This window comes from Podarcis filfolensis (genome assembly GCF_964270895.1).
Source record: "Podarcis filfolensis genome assembly, chromosome: 12".
NCBI classification, from domain to species: Eukaryota; Metazoa; Chordata; class Lepidosauria; order Squamata; family Lacertidae; genus Podarcis; species Podarcis filfolensis.
The window spans coordinates 41,090,325-41,117,053 of NC_139614.1; the positions used below are offsets into that span (position 1 = coordinate 41,090,325).

Consider the following 26,729-nt stretch of genomic DNA (forward strand, 5'->3'; position numbering starts at 1 on the left):
TCTCAGATGGAAAACATTGCAAAGCCAAGTGTCAAACTTGTCATAGTCCCTAATCCTGGGGTGTGACCACCCATCAATCACGTGACATCACAATGATGTCTTGTGTCTAGTTTTTGCAAACTGGTATGAATTAAGACCCTGGCAATTAGCCGACTGTAGTGCTTTTCATGGAAGCCCCAATGATCATCACTGCCTGGATGGTTAGGTGATCAAAAGGGCTTCCATGAACAGCACTCTGTAAGCTGCAACATCCAGCTCTTTGTCAGTGCTTCAAAAATGATGGGCAGGGAACCTTGCAGGTGCTACTGATAATCAACCTCACTTTTGGCTCAGCCATGTCTTTACCTGCCCCACACCTGATCCCATATGCAACAAGTGGTGTGGGTTGACCCAAATGACTTCATGGGTCAATTGGGGAGGCCTGGCTGGCCTGTGGTTCAAAAGTTCCCCAGCACTGCTCTAGTCTATAAAAATACAAAGTAATTCTATAGTGTCAGGCCATTAGGTCTATATATTCCAGTATTGTCTACTCTGGAAGTCGGGGAATCTTTCTTTGTGTTGGCACCTTTAACTGGAAATGATCAAGATTGGAACTGGAGATTTCTGAATGCAAAGCATGTTTTCTATGGCCTCTGCCCAGAGAGTTCTTACAAATTCTTAATCTTTATATACCCTGACTCCCTTCACTTCTTTTTTCCACTCTCTACTTCTATCCCTTTGTTTGGTTTTTATACTTTCTATATCTTGCCCGTCTTCTTTTCACATGCATGGCACTGGATTTGGTGAAACCTGACCTGCCTAGAAGTGGATGTGAACAGGGAAAAGCATTTATTTCCCAGTCTTACAGTTCAGCTTGGAATATGAGCAACAACAATGAAAGAGTATCTTTATTACTTTGAGCTTAGTATGAATTGTTACTAGCATACCAATCATAGATCAAATTAAGTAAAGGTCCACAAACAGCTTAGCAGCAACCTCTAGTATGGTAATCAGTAAAACAAAAAACCCCACAGTTTTTAAACTGGGCAAGAAGGTTGTCAGATCTAAAGCTTCAAGATTAAAATGTGTTGTTTATTGCAGGAATTGGTGTGAAACGGTCAAAAGGCTGACAGAGAGACCCACCTTGGGGTCAAGAAACAGTGGCCTAAATAATTCTGTTTGCACCCCCTTTCCAAAACAAAAGCAATATTCTCCCAGGCGCTGGCCCGGAAAACCAAAGTCAAATGCTACCCACAAGCACCACAGCTTATTACTAGAACCGCCAATAATTGAACCAGAAGCTGTTCCAAGTTTGACTTTAATTTGAATTATACTAAACAGTGCAATTTGGATCCAAAAGCATTTCCAGGAGATGATGAATTGTGTTAGGATCATCTGAAAAGATTGTACTGCTCATTCCATTATGACTTGATTTGTGTGAATTCAATATTTTTCTCTACAAAGGCTTTTAAAAAGCCATTAATAAAATGCAGTTCTGGCTTTACAGCTGATGAACAGTCACCTCCCACAGCCAAAAATAATAAAATAAAATAAAATACAAACCAGACATTGAAAGCAGAATATTGACTGCAGCCTGGTGCCTACCTGTCTGCAGGTGAAGACTTGGAATTGCGTGCTTTCTTTACTTGGGCATATAACGCTTCAACCGTTGGCCCTTCCCTAGGGCTCTGTGGTCTATTGTTCATTGTGCCACTATTTATGGAGGAATTATATGAAGCAATTCCAGCATACATTGAGTCACCATCACATCCAAAAGTCCTGTTTAATTCTTGGATCTCGGCATAATCCCGTTCCCGAGCTTGTCTCTCGCGAAACTCTCGAGTCTTGGCTTGAATTCTGGAAATGAGAAATAAGGCTAGAAATATATTTGAAAGCTGGGTGCAAAAAAAAATGTTTATATTCATGGGTAAGTAAAACCTACTGGGGGGGAAATCACAAAAGTGCTAGAGTGCAGTACTTAAGAATCATGGGGCTTTAGCCAAAGTTGAACTCTAGAGTACATTTCCTAACTCTTCAGAAATTTTGTGGATGGGGAGACACATATAACATACGTAACTCAAGGTCTGCAAGTTGCAGGCAGCACAGCAGTGTTTCCATGTGACCATACTGATGGTACCAAATACCTGTTTGGGTGTTATTCCTCCTGTCCTCCTTCTCCATGGGCTCATTATACCCAAGAACATAAGATGAACCTTCTGGATCAGGCTATAGACCCATCTAGCTCACCATCCTGTTCTCACAGTGGCCAACCAAATATCCAAGAAAAGCCTGGAAACATAACCTGAATGCAACAGCACTCTCCTAACAAGTGATTCACAGCAACTGATATTCAGATGCTGCCTCCAACAGTGGAATTGAATATAGTCATTGTAGAGATTTTAGTTTTATTATGCTATTTATTTTAGCATCGGAACTCCCTTAGTCTGGATATTCAACTTGCTTTCTCATTAAGGTAAGATGCTGTCACTCAAACAATTCTTACCCTGCCATATGTGGCTTGCAGATTGCCTCATAAAACTACAAGTGCTTTGATTCTGTTGCATGTGGTAATTATTAATCATTGGTGTTTGTATGATGATGTATTTCACACCATAACGATATCACATTGCAACCCAATGCTTTCAGTATCCTTTACCATTAAAACCATATGGTGGAGGTTTTAATCTTATATTTAATCTAACTCTGCCCTTCATCTATTCACAGATTATTTAATGCTTTTTAGCAATCCCGCTTTATGGTTTCTATAAAGAACTCGTAAGAATATCTCGGAGGGTTAAAAGCTGACGTTATTTAAATCAATAGAAAACTTTCCATTGACTCGGTGAGGATAGCATATCATTCATTCATTGACTGTATAAATATCTCATTGACTGTATAAATATCTCATTGAGTAATACCTATAATTAATAAGAAAATAAGCATCTCCACATATTGCAGCCACATTTCTTCTGTGAATTATGTATTATAGACATTTGAATGTAATTTAGATAATGTTTAATACAGTAGTATTATGGCCAGAAATATTAGCCATTCCCATTTAGAAACTACACATTTTGGTTTTTTAGGTGCATTACTAATATTTGCACCTGCACATGGAAAGTGTAGATCTGAAAAGATTGTATTTTCAAATATTGTGTATCATACAGGTACACTTAGAAAAATGCATTTTATCAGGACACACTACATGTGCCTATTGTCTACTGCAGGGGTAGTCAATCTGACATCCTCCAGACATCACTGAACTACAATTCCTATCATCCCTAGCGATTGGCCATGATGGAATTTGGAGTTCAACAATATCAGGAGGGCAGCATGTTGGTTCCCCCTGGAGTAGACAATAAGAACAAATAGCACAGATCTAGGCTGATACAGCAGCACCCTTGGGCACTTTACCATGTGAGACAGCAACACAAAATTCCCCCGACTGCATTTATGGGTAGGGTGGAGGTATAAAATTGGTATGAAAACACACAGGCAGCACCAAAATGACTGGAGGCGTAAGTAGTTTAGAAATGCATGTTACAGCTTGACTAACGCTACAAATCAGAGACACATGCGGAGAATTCACTATCCCTTTGATTATTCAGATAATTGCCGCTGCCTTTAAAAATTAGAGTAAACATGATGTTTAAGCGCTTTTAGCTGCAAAGTATTGGACTCCTGTAGTGCAAGTTGGATAATTTGATAGGTTTTCCGGCACTGTTAAATTTAACAGCAATAAGAGCAGCTCACTTCCAATAATTGCGTATTAGAATGAATCATCCTTAAATGGTTATTTGGTATTAAGAGGGTCCCTCATCTGCTGTGGCAGGGAGAGGGAAGAGTTGTAATGGGCGTGCCTTTCAAGACTTCAGATCTATATCACGCAAAGCCAGGCATAGGCAAACTCAGCCCTCCAGATGTTTTGGGACTACAACTCCCATCATCCCTGACCACTGGTCCTGTTAGCTAGGGTTGATGGGAGTTGTAGTCCCAAAACATCTGGAGGGCCAAGTTTGCCTATGCCTGCCCTAAGCCCTGCAAGTATGGGGTGGTCAAATTGGAGAAACCCTGTTTCTGTTTTATAAGCTATCAGTCTTGGCCGGCAGACCAACAAACCTACTATCACCACCTGCCCAAAAGAACACACAGTATTCTAGATGTTCTAAAAAGTATATATTATTTTTACCTAGAAAGGAATCTGTACTTTGGTCATGACTGCCTTGCTATATTGCATATCCTGTTGTTCTTTCCTCGCAACTATCGTAAACATACCAATGTGACATGGAAATAGATCAGCACTACTAATCCTGTAAACTGCCCTGACTCTGCAAAGAGTAACTGGGTGTGAATGGGTTTAGTGAGTACTTTGGATGTTGTAATGTACCAAGCCACAGTTTGTTAGGCATGTCGCTCAAGAGAAAGGGCTATTTCCCTAAATCTTTATGTAAGATCACAGGAACATGTGAAGCTGCCTTATACCAAGTCAGACCTCTGGGCCATCTATCTCATTATCATCTATACTAACTAGCAACAGATATGCAGGATTTCAGACAAGGGTCTGATGCTGCAGAGTGCACCTGTGAACTTTTACGTCTCTGCTGGTACTGCGACATGTGAAATGCAGTGCAACTATGAAAGTCTAACAGCTTCCAACTAACTGCCACCGTTAAACCCTTGAACGATACATTTGAACAAACTAAATCTTAATTACGAATGCGGGCTGCTCATTTTGTTGGTGTTGCTTTTTAAGGCAGAGGACCACTGGAAATTTAAAAGCGAAAGGACATTACAGAGAAGACCGAGAACTAGGATGGATTACATGGCACAGAGATATTTGTTTTTCCTTAGCTGTCAAATAGGGTGGTCCATGTACAAATATATGTGTCAAGTCATGGCCAAAGTACAAGTAATTGTGTGTTGAGTAGGATTCAGAAGACTATAACAAAAAAACATTACTGCACCAATTAAAAATACCGAAGTGAGATATCAGTTCGTATTTACAGTCGATAGAGTTTCTACTCCCAAATCTCTTTGTCTAGTCTACAAGTGCAATGAAAATATTTTGCTCTGAAGAAACAAAGTGTAGATTTCCCAGTAAAAATATTATGGTCTCATTGGGAATTCTGGAAATACACCAGAAGAGCATCCTGCTGTTGAAGCCCTGACTCCATCTGATATTTTAATAGCTCCAGATGGCCTTTACTGGAAGACAACACTCTCACTATTCTTTTATCATGACCCCTGAGGTCACAAATGATCTGCAAGGATGGTGCTATTGTCCTTTCAAGAATACGTTAGTATGCTTCCCATTAAATCTTTGCTGTTATTTGACCATACTTTCACTGACAAAACGAATACAATCAGTTTTCTCAAATGGCACTATATGCAAAATTATAAGAAATGTGTTTTTCTGGCTGTTCCACTATAGTCCACGTTAAAGTGAACAATGCCATTTGATGCATTTTTTCATCAGGTGGTTTTCTAACACAAACCACATGAGCAATCCCACCTATTCATTTATGTAAGAATGTTGGCCCTGAAAATAAAAATCTAAGCGCATTAAGGTCCATGTCTACCAACTTTAATGGATGTTCTAAGAACAGTGAGCCTATTGTAAGATTCATTGCTGTGAAATAATTAATATTCACATTTTTAATGAATTATTTGTCCTTTGCCATTGTCATAAATAAAGCACTCCGGATTTGCATAGACAAAAATATTAAATAAACTAATGCTCTAAATAAAGTAATAAGGTTAATTTCCTTCCTGCTGTCACTAAATTCATGTTAGCAGCCTCTCTTCAGCTTGACATCAATTAATGATTTTAATTCCACACTCTTGTCACTGTGCTCACTACCCTTTCCTCTAATTAAAATGGATGATGCATGATGAAGGGAAAACACAAGACTTCTGTTCTTGTAACATTTCTATTCATTAGTATACTTTTTTACAGCAAAAGGCTTGTAGCTTTAATGGCACTAAAGGAAGATGAAGAAAGGCTGTATTATCTTTGAGAGGTGTAGGCTTTAACACCCTTAAGGGGAACAGACAATACATAAAATTACCATTGTTGGAGGACCAAGTCCTCCAGAACAAGATATCAATATAGTCTATTAATTAGTATGCATTATCTATTAATAAATGTGTACATGCACATATACCTTTAAATGTATGCACATTCTATTTCATGATTATACTTTGGGTGTCCACAATCTAAATAAATGTAATTTATTGTGACATCTAACACTAAGTACTATTGGGCAAGAATGCGATGATTTTGCTGTGATGATATGACATTTATATAGGACAGTCTGGTGTGACGAGAAAACTGAGGAATGCTGGTTTTGTACAGAGAGAAAAGAAGTTTTTTACCATTTATGGAGTTATGGTAGTAAATGTGACTAATTAAATTTTCCAGAAAGATGAGATTCTTCAGCATGCTTCTTGAACAATGTAAACTTGAATGTCCCCATCAACATATTGGGTCTCAGGAAATCTTCATATTTTAACTATGGCAAGAATTCTGTACGGCAAGTCTTGGAAGAAGATTCAAAACTTTAAAAATATATAATTAGGAAGATGTGGGAACAACTGGTGGCTATAATGCTAAGAGATTAAGGAAAGATAGCAACCCTACTGAATACATAGAGATCGGTAATTTACTATATGAAAAGAGATTTAGAAATATTAGGAATGTTGGGATTGATTATATGCTGCTGTAGGGTAATCTGGTGACAGTGTAACTGCATACTTGAGAAATAATTTCATTCCAAGATGGTGCAAAAGGTAAGATATAAGCAATTAAAGCATTTTACTGTAAGTTATTTATATTTAACTTACGTTCATTAATTAATTTTGTTAAATGTATATACATACATACACATATCAGTCTGCATTGCATCTTCAAATCATGGTGCATATACCCACATAGTTTCTAGTTATTTTGTTTACATGATGGGTGAGCAGTCATCACCTTGACGTGGAAGAAGGTCTCACTGTGTTTTAGGTCCCTACTGCCTTAAGTAAGTACCGTATTTTTCGCTCTATAACACGCACCCGACCATAACACGCACATAGTTTTTAGAGGAGGAAAATCCGTAGGCATGCCACCCGTGGGCATTCCCTCCATAACACGCACAGATATTTCCCCTTACTTTATAGGAGGAAAAAAGTGAGTGTTATGGTGCAAAAAATACGGTAATCTGTTGCAAATATAACTTCCAGCAGAGACTGTGAAGCTTATAACTTTTAAAACCTCACTAAGAGTTCCTTCTGGTTCCAAGGGAGAAACTTTTCTCACATCACTTTTCAATTCAGAGACAGGCTGATGACAAAAATATCATGGTACAAATTATTTGGAAAGACTACTGTACTCCTTTTAGCCATTTATAATACATTCTTAAATATAAAGTAGCGTCCTAATGCCATCCTTACAACTGAAGAGTCTTGGCAATGCACAATACATTTAGAAACCAAGACTGAGAATCTTTGCTGCAGTCATTATTTTCAATCCCATGAGCTCCTAGACATTCCACTTGGCAAATTTCTGTCTCCACTTTCTTCACACTTGGGATCAGAAAGACCCACAAAACCAGTGCGGGGAGCTCCCCCTTCTGGTTCAGGAGGTGTGAAGGACAGAGGCTGTTTTCATTTCAGCACTGATACCCACTGACTAAATTTGCAAAGAGAAGGATACTAACAGATTCACTTCATAAATGTCATCTTATTTGACTAAGAAGCAAAAGGGTAGCAAAGTTTTGAAACAATAAACACCAAGGGTGGTTGATTTGTGTTTTTTTTTCAAATGATGGCTCACATTTAGAAATGCACAAATACAACTGTTAACTTTTGGAGACTGATCAATCTTTAGCACTAACTCCCGAAGCTCTTTGCAAGTCAACAAAATCAGGAGCTCTTAAATATTTTAAAACAGCATTTCAAGAAAACCCCATCATGACCCCCTCCAAAATCTAGCTATCCCTGTAAGTAATGTCATTCCAACTTGCCCTTGGGAGCTAACCACTGGCAACATGATTTTTTCTGTTCTAAACCAAGACAGCCAATAGTTAAGCGATTAACAAGTAAACATGCATTTATAAATAAATATCTAAATTGTATTATTATCGTTGTTTAATTAATACACACTGCCAAAAGAACTGACAGACAAGGATGCATATCTAAGCTGTACAGAGATTATAAATGTTTGGATTGTAAGCTTTTGCGCCTCTCAAATCTCTTCTTTAGGGCCTTTCTGGAAAATCAATTTTTTTAATGTGATAAATGTGTAGCGGTTTTCCATTTGTTGCATGGGATCCAGACATTTTCCCTTAAGGAAGCAATTCTGTTTCGGTAATGTCACAGTTTCCCCTGCATTCAAGCCACAATATATTGCTGCTTGGAGAATGTAGCTCTTTTCCCAGTTAGCAGGCTGCAACAGACTGCTGTCTTGAATATGATTCATGGGCACCTATTGCGTAGATTCCATGACTTCACTGATGACAGGGGAAACTACCATTATGCTTCTGCCATCTATGATTCGGACACTAAATCCTTGAAAGTGGCTTCTTTCAGGAGCTGAAGTTTACAAGTATGGAAAAACCTTGTTTGCTTCATTCTGCCTCTTTCTCAGTTAGCAAGTCTTCACATTTTGCCTTGAGACTCCAGCAAGAATCCTTGCAAAGATTAAACTGAGATGGGAGTTGTATAATCCTGTGCTGTTACCCCCTCTGCAGGCTTAACACATTCTCTCTGTCTCTGCTGAATATCTTACTATATTGCACTTAATAGGGAATGACATAATTGTATAACTAAGGGAAAGGGTCATATATCTGTGGGAGAGTATCTGTTTTTCCTAGTTTCATCTACATGGTGATCAAAATGCTATCATTCTATCAATACAGGTGCACTGACATATGTGTCATGTGTAGAATGCAATGTACTACTGTACTTTTTTTAAAAAGATCATATTACTTGAGTACTATTATAGGACCATGCCTTATTTTCATTGGCCAGTATCAGGAATTGAAACTTTATCAGCCATGTTTGATATTTATATAATATAAATAAATATAACGGGAGTAAAGAAATATTTACTATATATTTGGGCACACTTAATAATCTCCTTTTCCGAAATAGCTTCCTTTTATATGGGTTTCAAGGATGCACCAAGAATGGCTGAAGGAATCTTGCTTCATACAAGATGGGATTCATAATAAAGCAGTGGGATACTGTATAAAAATGGCAGTCTTAATTCAATTCGTTCAATGGAAAATTAAGCTACATTAATTTGCTTGTCTTCTAATCAATGTGAACAAAATACTTTCAAGACTTCGAGCAAAATACAATGCAAGCAAAACACTATTAAAATTATAGAGTCAGGGCAAAATAATTTTATATAATTGTGGTCCTGATTGATTTTTTAATGGAGCATCCACTTGTTCTCTGACCCCGGTGGACTTTCGCTGCATTTTGGTTCTACACAGCAAATTCATTACACCAAACCTAGCTCCCCCGTGCATTTCATCATTAGAGCAAGCAAATTTGATATTAAGTTATTTGTGTCATTAACAGCACAGGAAGAAGAAAAATTTTTTCATTTATTATTTTTCTTCAGGAAGAAGAAAAACAGAAGTATTTCTAAAAACAAGCTACTGTCTAAACTGAAATGTTCTGCTGGATCCCTAATAAATTTTTCAAGGATTGCCCAAAATTTCAGCCACAGAATTTTTTTATTATACTGTTTTACACTCCCTGCTTCTCCTAACAGCAGTAAGTTTCAGGGCAGCCCTTTTAGATGGTCAGTTTCCTTGTGAGGAGCCATTTAAAGTCCCCTTAATTATATACTATATTTATTACAAGCAGTTTACAATGGGTTGGATCTTAACATTTTTCCCCCTGATTTGTTCTTTTTAGAATAATAATGAGCTATTGTCAACACTGTTATTTTTCTTAAACAATCATCACTCAATAAAATGAAAGAGAAAAACATGAGAATATAACAATCATAGGCAATTTACATTGGGAAACACATTAGTAACTGGCACTGTAGGAAGTAGGTTGGAAAGAAACTCCCAACTTCAAAGGAAAAGGGAACAAGTAGCACAGGAGATCTCAAGACCAACACCTTCCCTGCAATCATGCAGGCCCAGTGAATGTATCACTAAAGTAATTATTCCAACTGGAATATGCTTGGTGCAGAAACAAAATGTGGGAGTCAATTCATGTAAAATTATCCATAAATATATATATATATATATATATATATATATATATATATATATATATATGATATGGCTTAATATTTAGGGCTGCTTTCTTACAGTACAATTTTTGGATGTGCACATTTGTAAACTTAGATATGTAACGTATGAGTGAAGTATGTATTTGGGGGGGGGGGAATCACATGCTTATGGCATGATCATACCTAGTTTAAGCGTAATCCAAGTTTGTGAAATGTTCTTGAGAGATGTGTCATTAAGTTCATATGTTACATTAGTGCATAGTAAATACAGTGCACAACAAATATACCATCACTTATTAAAATATATGTTATGATGGATTATTGCTTCTGTTCCTTGGGTTTACACAATACTAGGAATAAAGGTACAAGGTAGTGATCCTTACCAGGGATTGGCTATCAAGATCTCTCTCTTTAAATATAGGGCTAGGGAACATAGATGCTATTGAACTCCACAAGTCCAATCAGCCACAGTGAGGAACGATGAGAGTTGAAGCTTAGCCTACACGGCAAGAGTATTGTTAGCCCAGAAATGGAAACAAGAAGAAATTCCGACGAAAGAAGAATGGCAGACAAAATTAATGGACTATGCAGAATTGGACAAAATGACAGGAAGGATTCGAAACCTGCGGGACCAGAGATTTACAGAAGATTGGAAGAAGTATATGAATTATTTGAAGAGCAACTGTAATCAACAAATTATGCTAGTAGGACTACAAGACGTTTTGTAAGGAGAAATATAGGAAGTGTTACAAAGTAGAAAAAGATAGAGATATTGGTTATGAGTTTGAAATGTAATAGGGAAGATAAGAAATGCATACTGAGAGATTACATTGGAAAATTTTCAGACAGGACTGATGGAAGTCAAAAATTTGAATAAGATGTAAAAGTTTGTTTAATTACTGTTGAAAATGATATGTTAAAAAACTAATACAAAATTATATTAAAGAGAGAGAGAGAGTTGCAGCTTAGCAACATCTGGAGAACCACAGATTCCCCCACCTCTGCTTTAAACTGAGGACATGAATCTAATTTTACTGTTGAGGGTATGTTTACAATTAGCCCAATTTATATTTCCAGAATCAGAAATAAAAAAAGCATGCATATTCGTGCCTGCATTAGAAAGCCATGAGAAGCAAACTGTTTCTTCTGTTGCTTTATCAGGTTCCCTCCTCTCTTTTTTGTAACATTTGAAGCCATGCTAACAGAAAAGGAGGGGAATGTGTTTTGCCATATTTCCCCCCTCAGTTTCTATTTCCCCTGAAAAGCCTCCCCGAAGACTGGCAGCTTGCTAAATTTAAGCTCTAGGACAGCATTCTATGAGACACGAGGGCTGCAGCAAACGATGCCCACCCCTCATGTACATAGAGGCCTCTCTGGATCCCAGCCCAAGAAACTACTTTATACTGGGAAGAATTTTCAAAACTGCTGGCGGACATCCCATGTAAAGTACTAAGAGTTTCCTGATCGAAACAAACAATGAAATGTGTAGTCCTGCTTATAAAATTATGCGCATATTTGTATTCCGAGGTAATTTAATGACGCAAATTAAAAAAGGTATCCGACTACAGTTCAACATGCAATCTAAACTGGAATAGCTTCATTAACGTCAATACTGCAGCATGCTGCAATTAGTCAGCGACCTATTTTCTATTAATACTTTTTCGAATTATAAATAGCCATCGTTGTTAGTGTTTAACTTCACTGCAAAGTAAAATGTTGTAGGAATAGTGGCAGCAATTTAGAATCAACTGTTGCATCATAAAGCTAATCAAGTTAATTGACTTCAATGTGATTTTGTAGTGCTCTGGAAGTGACAAACTAGAATTGCAGGCCTGCGTTCGGATATAAGCATTTATGAGAATTAAATTAATGTTATTTGGTGCATGATTGTAGCTAGGAACTCTGGTCCAGATGTCCATTATGCACATGGGAGCAGCGCTGTATACACGCACAGCTCCTGCCTCATATAAGCCTCCTTATCCAATGCAATTCCAGGTTATTCCAGGCACACATTTCTTTCTGTGGGCATAACTGCACTGAAAAGTTGGGGAAGTATGCATTAGCTAGGTACGTGGGGATGCATTTGGTTGGTTACTGGAAAACTGGGCTTATACAGATGGAATTTGACAGAAGTAATTATATAAAAGCATGAAGATCTTAAATTTGAGGGGGAAATACTCCAGCAAGGAGTACTCACTAGTTATTTTATACCCAGCTATTTAATCTACACAACACTACAGGACAACAGGAAAAGGTTGATCTCCAGTGACAATATTTATTTCCAGCGAGGAGTTTCAAATTCAATTGAAGACACAGTGTAAAATCAACAAAAGTAGATACGCAAATGTTTTCAGGAAAAGATACAAAATTTATTCCAATTCCATATAAATATTAATGTTTTTGAAAGTGTCTAGACAATCAATTCTAGCACAGGTGTACTTATTACTCCAGTTGCCCCTGTAAAGAAGGGGGAGTGGGGATGACAAATCATGAAACAGATGCCTGGTTGCTATAACAGCCTCTGAATATTGTCAAATTATCCTAGCTGATGTCCAATATATATTCTGCTTTCTCCCATTAGTTACATGAGCTCTACAAACATATTTGTATCTGAGTCATTTGACTAAAAATGAACTCCAGTGGAATGTAAATTACCAAACGTAAAAAAAGCCCTCTATCAAGATTTAAGCAAAAGACCAAGTCTACCTCTCCTGTTCTTGCTTCATTCGTATTCTCTCCTCTTCTGAAGTAACAGCTTCCTGCACTTTTATTTTCTCAATCTTGTCATCTTTTCGATGTTTGCCAAACCTGTTAATAACAAAACAAAAGTTCTAACTTGTCAACATGAACCATAATTGTGTAGGCTTCTACTCTCCACATAGAAAACTCTGTGCTCGTTATAGAATGACACTCAAACAAAGGGGGCGGGATGAAACGGCAAGGTAATCATCAAACAAATATCAGTTTGAACAGTTCAGCCTCAGTGATGCTTATATTTATAATAGCACTCCTGGTGAGATGTTTATTTTTAGATTAATACCTGAACCATTTTATTGCACGTCCTGCTTAATTTACTCGTTAAGTGCAAGGTGCAGATATAGTTAAGCAGTGTACATGGAGGTTAAATTACGCCATGAATGGAAGAGATTCTTCTGCTTTGCCATATCCAGTGAGTGGGTATGGTGGGTACCTTTCCCTTCACTTTTTTGGTTCTGTTCTTCAATGCCACTTCTCTTTTTGCCCCCCACTGCAATGGATGGAAGGGAATTAAGTAGACCAGCTCCAAGGCTGGTTTCACTGAGGGCTCACTTTGGGACCAGAAGGCTTAGGATTCTGCAAATCTTCTGCCACCCTTGACACACATAGCCAGCACTGCAGATGTTTCCAAGGGTGCACCATGAGGTCTTCTGATGGCATATATGCTGTCACACTGGCAATCTCCCTCTTTAGCAGTGCATCAACATCTATGCCATATCCAAAGCCCCCACCCCAAGAATGCTTTCTTGTTTTAAGCCTGCAGCCTAAGTTTAAATAATTAATAAATAAATAAACTACAGCACAGCACTTCTGCATACTGAAACAAATCTACTAGCTCCTCCTTTCTTATTTTATTTGTTGCATGTATATATCGCACATCAACCAAGTCCCCTGGGCTTTCAAGAAAGAAAGAAAGATCTGGAATGGTGTGATTAACATATACAAAGCAAACTTTTCCACACTGCACATCATTTTTTTAAAAAATAAATTCATTCACAGAAACTGATAAAAACAAAGTAACACACTCAGCAGTATTAACACTACAGGTTCACAACATAAGATAAGAATAAAAAGCTTACAGGGAAAATGGATCCAGGCAACTGTCCAGACAGAACTGGCAGAGGGGTGAATATTCACATGTGAGAGAAAAATGTTGCAACTACAGGCAACAACCAATTGACACGCAAGCATGCATTGCATCAAACCTGGAAGTGACTTTTAAAATGGTGGAAGTTACCCTAAAAGAGCCCAGAAAGGGCAAAAAAGGTACGAAAACAGTATCCAGCAATCCCACAAGCCTTTGCAAGTGCAATCCCAGGAGCCCTTGCACTGAACATTGAAGCCTGAGTTGGAGTTTGAACAAGGAGGTTTGGAGGGACTGGTTGTGGTATCCACTAAGTGCTGGTAGTTTTTTTAAGGGTTTTCAATGGTTTCAAGAGGTTTACAGCATGTCTGCAGGCTTTTCCAATGGTGTTTCATATATGTGTGATTTCATGTAACCACATGGTGCCTCATAATGTAATCCCCACGTAAACTGGGAGTTGTCTGTACAAAGGTTCAATCACTTTCCAACATCTAGAGGGCACCAGGTTGGGGGTACTTTGATCTAAAGAAAGAGCAAGTTGAGCCCTAGAGTGTAGTGGCAAGAGCAGACATAGGCAAACTCGGCCTTTCAGATGTTTTGGGACTACAACTCCCATCATCCCTAGCTGTGGTCAGAGATGATGGGAATTGTAGTCTCAAAACATCTGAAGGGCCAAGTTTGCCTATGCCTGGACTAGAGCGTTGAACCAGGATTTGGGAGACCAAGATTCAAACCTTCAATAAGCCACAAAACACATCAGATGACCTTGGGCCTCTCAGCCTGGGGAGTGAAGAATTCCAGCCACAATTAAATGTCCAGCTATGGTCTAAGACATCTGCATTACATGTCACTAAGACCAAAAGTCAGCTGGCCACCATTACCTCCAAGCAAATAATCTGTTAAGAAAAAACTACTTCTGTCAAAATCCAGCTCCACATCAGAAAATGGGGGTGGAGTGGGGAATTAGAGAACTCTAATTCACAGTAAGGAAAATACATCCAAGAGAAATGTTAAATGTCTTCTTCTCCCCAGATACTTCAAGATGTCATATTTTGCCCTGCTTAATGTATTTTTCAGTGCTAGTGAATAGCTTACCATTAAATATCAACAAACTGAATATCACACTCAGATTTTCTGAGTGTGTATGTGTTTCTCCCTTCCATTTATTGATGTAGGCTTTACATTAACTTATAGATGGAAATAAAAACACAGCTTAGAGTTCCTGTATAATTGGAACGAAAGCAATTTTTTATAGAATTATTTTTATGACAGATTGAAATAACGGTTGCAAATTAAAAATATCCTGCCTGTCCCAAAGTGTGAGAAAATGATGAGGGTGAGCGGATGAAATCCTCTTCACTAATTGCCAAGATACTCCAGGGTTGTTAATTTAACTCCCTCATTTTCCATTTGCAAAAACGAGAAAAAAGGTCAGAGAGCACTCTGAGAAGATACCTGTGAGCTCTCCAAAACGATATGATGTGTAAGTCCTCAAGTCAACTAATTTGTGACAGTTGGGACAAGCATCATTCTATATGCAAAAATGATTCTGTGTTCTTTTCTTTGCAAACATCCTAAAACATCTTCCCTCTTGTCAGTGCATTCTATTGCTATCTAGATTTTGGCATCTTGCAGAATCCCTTTCAAAGCACTGTCTTGCAGAGCTGCTGGGGGAGGAACAGATCACTCTTGCCAGAAATCTGAATTGCTTGCTTCAGGTTTCCCCACTCCCATTCTTCCATCCATTTCGACTTTCCTCCCAATTTCCTCCTCCGCACACTCCATCTGACTATTGAGGCAGACAGAGACCTGCAGGTCTACCACCCTGTCCTATGAGTACTATAAACCTATGACAGGACTTTTCAATGGAAATAGCATGGACTGGACAACTGTAAATGCTTGGAGAGTGGGTACTTCCCTCTGAAGATGAAAAACATGTCAGTCCTGGGACATTTCAAGAGTGACATGAAGGAAGTCCAGCATAAAACTTAAAAGAAATAAAACCAACTCAAACAAATACTGGGGGGGGGGGGGGGATGTAACCAATGCTTATTTCATGATGTCAAACAACAATGTGCTAAATTGCATTTGCAGGAAGTAGGATGAGATCTAAGTTAACAAAATAATGATAAACATACCACCGGTTTCTTAACTGAAGGCCTTTTGAACAAAGGCCCCCTTTCCAGGTGGGAGACATCTGCAGAGACATCTGCATTCCCGGATAGTGCAAGGGTATTGGGCTTGCAGTTTTTTGTTTTAATTGTAGGATTTCTGGGAGCTGAAGCCCCGGTGAGGTTGAATAAAACAAAAGGGTAGGAAGGGGGAAATCCTTGGGGCACAAGGCCTGGAGCATAACAGAAAAGGCACTCTCAGTACTGATACTACATCATTGCCATCTCCATAGCAAAGCACTTACAGTAAGAAATTGTCGGAAGCCTCTCTAACATGCTTCAGAATGGACGTGCCTCAGAATGAAATCATTTGCATTCAGCCCTGTTCCAAAGCAAGTCCCTGTTGCTCAATCCATGGAGCAAGGAACCACTTGTAACTACATTCTCTCAAGATTCTTAAAGCTAAAGCTAAAGTTGCCTGATTTATTCAATGGTGGCTATCTGGTTTTTTTTATATATTGTTTGTGTTTGGATTGTTAATGTATTTGAAGGACTTTGTCTGATTTTACTGTTTAAACTTATGACAATAAAGGCCAACAACAACAACTACATTCCCTATTCTCCTTGCGACAATGAAGGGATGCCCAGGTATAAACCTATGTCCTAATCCAGGGGTCAGCAACTTTTTCAGCAGGGGGCCGGTCTATGTGGTGGGCCAGACTATATTTTTTAAAAAAATAATGAACAAATTCCTATACCCCACAAATAACCCAGAGATACATTTTAAATAAAAGGGCACATTCTACTCATGTAAAAACACGCTGATTCCTGGACCATCCGTGGGCCAGATTTAGAAGGCGATTGGGCCGCATCCGGCCCCCGGGCCTTAGGTTGCCTACCCCTGTCCTAATCCAGCACAAATTCTGCCACCACAGGGAGGCAACTGCCAGAAAAAGGCAACCAAAATGATGAAGGAGAGGGAGAAACTCCCATATATGGAAAGGTGGCAGCATTAGTTGAGAGAAAAGGTGAGTACAAGGTGACATGGTTGACGTTTATAAAATTGTGCATGGCATGGAGAAAGTAAAGTGAGAAAAGCTTTTCTTCCTCACTCATACTGTGAGAATTCATGGGCACCCAAGGAAGTTGAATGTTGGAAGATTCAGGACAGATAGTTCAACTATGGAACCCATTCCCATGGAAGTTCTTGCTGGGGTTACTACAGGAGTCCAGTTCAAAACCAAACCACTGGGGACATACCCAAAATCAAATAGATATGTGTCTTTCATAGAATCAAAGTTGGAAGGGACCACGAGGATAATCTAATCCAACCCCCTGAAATGTAGGAATATTTCACCCAATGTGAGGCTCAAATCCACAGCCCTGAGATTGAGTCCCATGCTATACCGACTGAGTTATCAGTTCCCTTCAACCCCCTGATGCATGAAGAAGAAGAAGAAGAAGAAGAAGAAGAAGAAGAAGAGGAGGAGGAGGAGGAGTTTGGATTTGATATCTCGCCTTTCACTCCCTTTAAGGAGTCTCAAAGCGGCTAACATTCTCCCTTCCCTTCCTCCCCCACAACAAACACTCTGTGAGGTGAGTGGGGCTGAGAGATTTCAAAGAAGTGTGACTAGCCCAAGGTCACCCAGCAGCTGCATGTGGAGGAGCAGAGACGCGAACCCGGTTCCCCAGATTACGAGACTACCACTCTTAACCACTACACCACACTGATCAGAGATGTAAATAAGTGGCATGAGTTCAGGGATCTTTGTAGTAATAGCGTAAACAGAATGTTCTTTGGTAGGCTTTAAATTACTTTCCTACAGCTCATCAGCAGTCTCTCCAAAGCAGGGATGGGGAATCTACAGATGTTAGACTACAATTCCCATAATTCCTTGTTATCAGCCATGCTGTTTGAGGATGATGGGAGTTGTAGTTCATCAACATCTGGTTGGTGTCATATTTCCCAGTTCTGAACTAAAAGGACGAGTAAAACCAATGCATAGATTTAAATATAAAGCTAGCAGGTACAAACAACAGCTTATTTGTTCTGCTTCAGTTTGAGAAAACAAATTGTACTGTTTACATTTTAACAATCTAGTTTGAAAGAGATACACGTGTTTGCAGCGGCAACACCACTTTGAAAGAACAAATTGATACAATAAAAATAATGTCCATGTAATCTGCTAAATGGATTTAATTCTGACACATTACTGATGAGATCACTGCTGTCTGACAAATCATTCACAGATTTCATTAAAATAAAGAGCAATGGGGAAAGCATGCACTAGTTGATTAATGAAAACACACACACACACACAAATGATTGAGACAATTCAACAGCACTTCCCCACCACCACCACAAACAGAGAAAGTACTAACATTAAAAATTAACAAACAGTGTCTGGGTCTCCTATCAGTGATGCCAAGGGCATGCAGTTTCCCTATAATAAGCAATATTGTTACATTTTAAAACTAAACTCCAGCATTCAGTCTGCCATCAAAGCACTTTAACGCTCAATGCAACAATTCCCACTTTATAATCAAAACAGATGGCATTTTATGTTATACATATTTAACATTTTGTAAGTATATGTAAAAGAATGGCCCAACATAATCCTAGAATAAGGTAAGACATCGTTTAGAAAAGATAAAGAAATAAGAACATTGATTATATTCACAATAACCAAAAAGGATTTAATGGCTTGATTCTAAAATACCAAAGAGATTTCCTACATATCATCATAATATGCATATTTATATAGCCACTATTTTGAACAAGAAAATATTAACATTTTAATGATGAAAAGCCATCTTCTTAGGATTCTAAGAGAGAGAGCCACTGTGGTTTACACACATACACACACACACTTAAAAATCTGACTATGCCACCAAAGTGCCCTTCCTTCAAGATATGTTCCCTGCCTTGAATGCAACACAAAGAAGCATTTCCCACATGGATTCGGGTTGACTGATCCCTCCAAATGCCAGAAATATGCAGTGAGGACGTAAACACTCGAAACAGGATGGTGACAGTCTCACTACTTGTTACAACCTGAGTGGGGATGGCTTGCCTTAGCAGAAGTTGTTTCCCACAGCAACCTCATGGCATTTCTAATATTTGTTCAAGTTCTGACTGAAAGACAGAAGGATAAAACCATAATGCTTGATTAGCCACCATCAAGTGACCTAGATCATGCTTCTCCAGAATGGTGCGTCTCCTGTGCTGTTAATAGCTAGGTGCCTGGGCGTTGTTTGCCAGGTGTGCCTTTCCCCATCAGTGTATCACTGTAAATGATAGAGGGAAGGGTTGTAAGCTCAGTCACAGATCACGTGCTTTTCGTGCAGAAGCTCTCAGGTTCAAGGTAGGGCTGACCTCGCCTGAAACCCTGGAGAACTGCTGTCAGTCAATGCAGACAATGCTGAGCTAAATGAACAAATGGCCTGATATATAAGGCAACATAAGGGAACTTCCTATGTTCCTATAGGTAAAGGTAAAGGACCATTAGGTCCAGTCGTGGCCGACTCTGGGGTTGCGGCACTCATTTCGCTTTATTGGCCAAGGGAGCCAGCATACAGCTTCCGGGTCACGTGGCCAGCATGACTAAGCCGCTTCTGGTGAACCAGAGCAGCACACGGAAACGCCGTTTACCTTCCCGCCAGAGCGTGCTTCTGAACTGCTAGGTTGGCAGGAGCAGGGGCCGAGCAATGGTCCCTTTGTTGCGGGGATTCAAACCGCTGAGCTTCTGATCAGCAAGTCCTATGCTCTGTGGTTTAACCCACAGCGCCACTCGTGTCCCATACAATTCCTATACAATTTTCCCATACAATTCCTATACAATGTTCCTATACAATTTCAGATTTTATTTTTTGCATGTTTAAAAGAATGTTAAACATTTCAAAAATGAAATGGCAATCCTCTGGTTTCCACATTCACAAGACATGCCTGTGCGGTGGCACGTTATCCAGGGAGAAATAACATATGGAGTAGAGAAGCCGGGTCATATCACAGGCCACATTCTGGACTTTGACAAGTTGCCTTCGTTCTCTGTACAGAGCCGATGTATTATATTCTAAACAGCACAGTTCAAAATATTTCCTAGTTTATGTGACAGCTTAATGAAAATCCTGCCCTTCATTCTCTTGTCCTTGATCTATCTTAGACAGCTATTTCTCACTTTATTTTCCTTACTTTTTTTTTCGCCACTAGATCTCCCACTCGCTACCTTCTACAAATGTCTCCCCAAACAACTGCCCAGTTAGGTTCTTGTCTCAGGTTGGCAATTTGTTACTATGGTAACTGGCTGGAGGTTCAAGACCCAGAAATCCACAACATGCATTTGCTTCACAAAAAGGACAGTAGGGGAATACAGGTTGCAAATGCATGCTTTGCAAACCAGGAAACCACTTATCCTGAGAAATGAGTCAGAAAAAAAGAAAAGATAATTCTGCAGCTGAAAAGGAAAACAGCAGCAAGAAGATCAGACCCAACAATCCAATGTTTCTTACACACTTGAATACGTGTCTTACAAGTTCCGAGTCCATTTTGTAAATGTGACCTCAACTGCATTTCTCTGTGAAGGTGACCGTCCAACTCCTATGACAGAGAACCCTGGTTTGCATGGTATTCTTCTGTCTCTCACACATTCTGGCATTTATTTATTTTATTTTTTTCTATCCCATCTGTTTCTCAAAAGAGACTCAAGGTGGCTAACAGAAAGTTATAAAACAAATAGAATCCCTTAAAAAAACCCCAACACACATTCAGAAAAAGATTTAACAATATCAATCCTGCACAGCAGTACAAAAGGAACATAAAACGGGCCCAAAAAAATAGACAAAGATTTAGAAATCTAGGTCTTAAAAGTGAGAGCCAACACCTCCAAACTATCAACCACCAAAGCACCATCTATGAATTAAGTAAAGTTGATCTAGTGTTTACATGGAAGATAACTCTTGACAATTGCATTTTTTGGAAGAGTTGCAACTGGTGGGAGAGGTTGGGATAAAGTGGTATAATGTGTGTCATTTTTCTTTCCACTTAATTTAAACTAAGTAGATTTAAGCTAGCTTTTATGTAGAGTTCTCTCTGTTCAAAAGCACATTTATGTACTGAAAGAGATGCATGTATGTTGTTTATTAAGTGACATGACACTAAGGACACTTTGGGGTGAATATGCTATCAAAAGCTTCCTGGAACAAGAATACTGGAAAAGTGTTGTTCAACATGTACAGCACTGGGATAATAATAATAATAATAATAATAATAATAATAATAATAATAATTTGTTTATACCCCGCCCATCTGGCTGGGCCTCCCCAGCCACTCTTGGCGGCTTCCATAGAAACCAAAAATACACTAAAATATCACACGTTAAAAACTTCCCTGAACAGGGCTGCCTTAAGATGTCTTCTGAATGTCAGGTAGTTGTTTATCGCTTTGACATCTGCTGGAAGGGCGTTCCACAGGGCGGGCGCCACTACCGAGAAGGCCCTCTGCCTGGTTCCCTGTAGCTTTGCTTCTCGCAATGAGGGAACCGCCAGAAGGCCCTCGGCGCTGGACCTCAGCATCCGGGCAGAATGATGGGGGAGGAGATGCTCCTTCAGATATACTGGACCGAGGCCGTTTAGGGCTTTAAAGGTCAGCACCAAAACTTTGAATTGTGCTCGGAAACGTACTGGGAGCCAATGTAGGTCTTTCAAGACCGGTGTTATATGGTCTCGGCGGCCGCTCCCAGTCACCAGTCTAGCTGCCACATTCTGGATTAGTTGTAGTTTCCGAGTCACCTTCAAAGGTAGCCCCATGTAGAGCGCATAGCAGTAGTCCAAGCGGGAGATAACCAGAGCATGCACCACTCTGGCGAGACAGTCTGCAGGCAGATAGGGTCTCAGCCTACGTACCAGATGGAGCTGGTAAACAGCTGCCCTGGATACAGATTTGACCTGTGCCTCCATGGACAGCTGTGAGTCCAAAATGACTCCCAGGCCGCGCACCTGGTCCTTCAGGGGCACAGTTACCCCATTCAGGACCAGGGAATCCTCCACACCTGCCCGCCTCCTGTCCTCCAAAAACAGTACTTCTGTCTTGTCAGGATTCAACCTCAATCTGTTAGCCGCCATCCATCCTCCAACCGCCTCCAGACACTCACACAGGACCTTCACCGCCTTCACTGGTTCTGATTTAAAAGAGAGGTAGAGCTGGGTATTATCCGCATACTGATGAACACCCAGCCCAAACCTCCTGATGATCTCTCCCAGCAGCTGCATGTAAATGTTGAAAAGCATGGGGGAGAGGACAGAACCCTGAGGCACCCCACAAGTGAGAGCCCAGGGGTCTGAACACTCATCCCCCACCACCACTTTCTGAACACGGCCCAGGAGGAAGGAGCGGAACCACTGTATGACAGTGCCCCCAGCTCCCAGCCCCTCAAGACGGTCCAGAAGGATGTTATGGTCAATGGTATCAAACACCGCTGAGAGATCCAGCAGAACTAGGAAACAGCTCTCACCTTTGTCCCTAGCCCGCCGGAGATCATCAACCAGTGCGACCAAGGCAGTTTCAGTCCCATGATGAGGCCTGAATCCTGACTGGAAGGGATCCAAGTGGTCCGCTTCTTCCAGGTGTGCCTGGAGTTGTTCAGCAACCACTCGCTCAATCACCTTGCCCAAGAATGGAAGATTTGAGACTGGGCGATAGTTGGCCATCGTGGCCACATCTAAAGATGGTTTTTTAAGAAGCGGTTTAATAACCGCCTCTTTCAGCGGGTCTGGGAAGGCTCCCTCACGGAGGGAAGCATTCACCACCCCACGAAGCCCATCGCCCAGTCCTTCCCGGCTAGCTTTTATAAGCCAGGATGGGCAACCACCAGGAGAGAGGTGGTTGGTTTCACTCGTCCAAGCAGCCTGTCCACATCCTCGGAGGTAACAGATTGGAAATGATCCCACGCAACTTGACTAGACAAAGCTCTAGCACTCTCCCGCCCCGGCCCTGCTCCCACAGTGGAGTCTACTTCTTCCCGAATCTGAGCGATTTTATCTGCAAAAAACTTTGCAAAATCATTGCAGGAGATCATGTGGCCCGTACTGGGCCCCAATGTTGCAGGTGGTTCCGCTAAATTGTGAACCACCTGAAAAAGTCTCCTGCTGCTGTTTTCTGCAGATGCAATAGAGGCGGTGAAGAAATTCTTCGTCGCTATCGCCACTTGGTAGGCTCGACGTTGAGCTCTAACCTGTGTCCGGTCAGATTCAGAATGAGTTATCCGCCACCGGCGCTCTAGCCGTCTCAATGATTGTTTCATTGCCCTCAGATCCGTGGAAAACCACAGGGCTGTCCGGGCTCCATGCAATCGGAGAGGGCACTTCGGAGCCAAACAGTCAATAGCCCTGGTTAACTCCACATTCCAGCGGGCCACCAGGGAATCAGCTGAAAGGACATCAACATGGGATAAAGCATCCCCTACCTCTCTCTAGAAACCATTTGGATCCATTAAGTGGCGGGGGCGGACCATCCGAATTGGTCCCACCTCCCTGCAGAGGAGATGGGTCGCAGAGAAGTCCAGTTACACCAAGAAGTGATCTGACCATGGCACTTCTTTTGTTTCGCTTTTACTTAGTGTCAGATCACCAACATCCATAGAGGTAAAAACCAGGTCCAAGGCATGTCCGCGGCTATGGGTTGGGCCAGACTTATTCAGGGATTAAATTAAATACTGAAAGTTCTTGTAAATTACATGAAAGGAGCAAACTATAATGTGTTAAATAGCAGGTTGCTGCTTCAATGACTGAATCAAGGAGGAAGGATTATGAATAGAAAAGCTTCTATTGAAACATAAGAGTCTTGGTAATCAGCAGTGATGAGTGCAACCACAGAAATAGAACACTGAATTTTAACGGAAATGTTGTAAAACCCATGCTTTTCTAAGATTGATTAGGAACAGCAAAAGCGCAAAAATCCCAAGAACTACTATTTTTTAATATATGTGGGCACTCAACAGTCCTGATAGTAACAGATTTGATACGGCTTGAACTATGCATAGAGCTCAGCTCCAGAGAGATTTTTGTCCTTAAAAAACAACAGCTTGAGAGATATGAACAAGTTAAATCTGCTTTTAATGGGCAATGCACTCTTAATGGACAACATATCCTTACATTACTGTCACTTAATGCACTTAGAAATGTTCTCTTTCCAGTCAGTATTATCCAATCAAGGCTGTGGTGCTTTGTTAGCTAACTAAACACTTGGGAACTCTATAGAGATCCAGGCAGCAGGATGCTATGACAGCTATTAAAACAGCTGTAAATAAGAGAGATAAACTTAACTTGGGAGTCAATTTTAGCTCATAAAACATCACACATTTTCATATAGCATTTATACTCAGGTATACCTAAAATCTACTACACTGCATGTGTAAGTAGCATGCATGTATGACATTGTTAAAAAGTCATAAACAGTTGATATTTACAACAAAAAAAAAAGGTTTTAGGAAGGCCTCTAGAGACAGCAATATCCAAACTGTATTGAATATGGAAGTTAATTTTTTGACACAGGAGAATATTTGGGCATTTTATTTATTTATTTAACAACATTTATTACCACTTTCTAGAATTTACTCTAAATGGTTTATAATAAACAGTCTAAAACAGGCATTAAAAATACCAATAAGAAGTTAGAAAGGGGGGGGGGAGTAAAATAAAACCAGTACAGTTGTACCTCAGCTCCCAAACATATTGGGAGTCAAACGTTCTGACTCCCGAATTATTGAAAACTGGAAGTGAGCGTTCCAGTTTTTGAACTTTTTTTAGAAGCCAAATGTCCAGCACGGCTTCCGCTATTGTTTCCGGTGCGCCTGCACAATTGGTAACCAATCGGAAGCCGCGCCTTGGTTTCTGAACATTTCGGAAGTCAAATGGACATCCGCAATGGATTCTGTTCGACTTCCAAGGTATGGCTGTAATTATAAAACAGTTACACTTACTAAAACCATGTCTCAAAATTACATGCTAAAATTACATGCTTGGGTATACTCGCTGGAATAAAAAGGTTTTTAGTGGGTGCTGGAAACAATACAGTAAAGACACCTGCCTGTATTACTGAAGAGATCAGCTGGATTTAGCATGAGCAGTTAATGTCAAACTTAAGCAATATGAAGATTACACTACAGATTCTTAAGTAAAGGTTTGGTGTCTAAAAACCATGTGTAAAAATGGTTAATTTGCACTCATTCTATTGCCATTCAGCTGTACAGCTTGTGAAACGAGAGAGACTTTGATGGCAGCTAGTCTAAATCAATTTAGATACTAATAAAATTGCATTATGGTCCTTTTAAAATCAGCAGTGTCCACTTACAAGCATCCAGGCAGTAGCCTGCTCTCCAATATGTCCTCTTGGCGACTATACTTCTAATTCCATGCTCTGTACATTTTAATGCATTATTGTTTCAAAATACAATGCTACAAATTGCAAATTACATCTGGCTCAAGGGCTGATTATGAGAAATACTAGCGCTACTGCCTCTGCCTGAATAACTCTGATAATAATAATAATAAGAGATTGATTGAGCTGCAAAGCAGCCATATGATGAGAAGGGTCCATTTGAACATTGCCATCAGCTTCTTTTGTTAAAAACAACGCTTTGACATGTCACAGCCAACAAATCTTACTGCATTTGGTTACCATGGTTTTCTTACAATTTAAACTATGGGTACTTTCCCAGAAGGGGACAATATAGGAAATACAAATGAGACACAGGACATAACTTTTCAAGTTATGTGGATGTAAAAACAAAAACAATTTATTTGGGGGGATGCTGTCAAAAAGAGGAAGTGTTACTATGTTGCAATCATATTTCAAAAGGAGGAAAAACACATAAAATAGTAATAATCTGTAACTTAAAACAATCATGCAATGACAGTGGCATTTTTTTCATAATATGTCATTAACTATGAATGGAAAAGAGAAACCACAATTAGAGATCTTAAGAAAGTGATCTGTGAACCAGGATCTTCTAGGTTCAAATCCCAGTTCTGGCAAAAACTACATATCTTGCTAGAAAGGTATGTAGTTTGCCTCTAAAATTAGTCTTCACACCTAAGAACTGGAAAGTAACTAACGTAACACCAATTTTTAAAAGGTGATCCAGAGAGCATTTGGATGTCTGTTCTGGAAAAACTGGTGGAAAACACTATTAAAAATAGAATAGAGCAAAGGTTGCCCACCTAACACCCACAGACACATTTTTCCTGGTACTGAGTGTGCATGTTATCTACATAATCAGGACCAGCAAGGCATAGCTGACATCCCATGATAAACATATGGAGTTGATGGATTTGGTTGTCTTTCAAATTTTGTGTTAGGCCATGCCTCCTCCAGGACAGCCATTTTGTGAGCAATGCCCCCAGCACTCTCTTGCCCACTAGTCCAAACAGGTTGGCACCTCTGATATAGAAGAACAAGTCTTGCTGAAACCAAACCAGCATGGCTAATTCAAAGGTAAGCCCTGTCTCACTAGCTTCTGAACATTCTTTGTCAATAAGCATACAGATGGAGGTGATCCAG

At 39.9% G+C, this 26,729-nt stretch overlaps 1 protein-coding gene across 8 annotated transcripts in view; it reads right to left on the reverse strand.

Moving 5' to 3' along the window:
* The window catches only part of PARD3 (par-3 family cell polarity regulator), a 560,882-nt gene that overhangs the window by 110,453 nt on the left and 423,700 nt on the right, over positions 1–26,729 (reverse strand). For 4 of the 8 annotated variants that reach the window (XM_083579257.1, XM_083579256.1, XM_083579251.1 and 1 more), the window contains 2 exons: positions 12,929–13,030; positions 1,585–1,836 (listed from right to left, as the gene is read on the reverse strand). In XM_083579257.1, coding sequence (XP_083435383.1) covers positions 1,585–1,836; positions 12,929–13,030 — 354 coding nt within the window. The remainder of the gene's footprint in view (positions 1–1,584; positions 1,837–12,928; positions 13,031–26,729) is intronic. The other 4 variants (XM_083579253.1, XM_083579252.1, XM_083579255.1 and 1 more) reach the window with 2 other exon arrangements.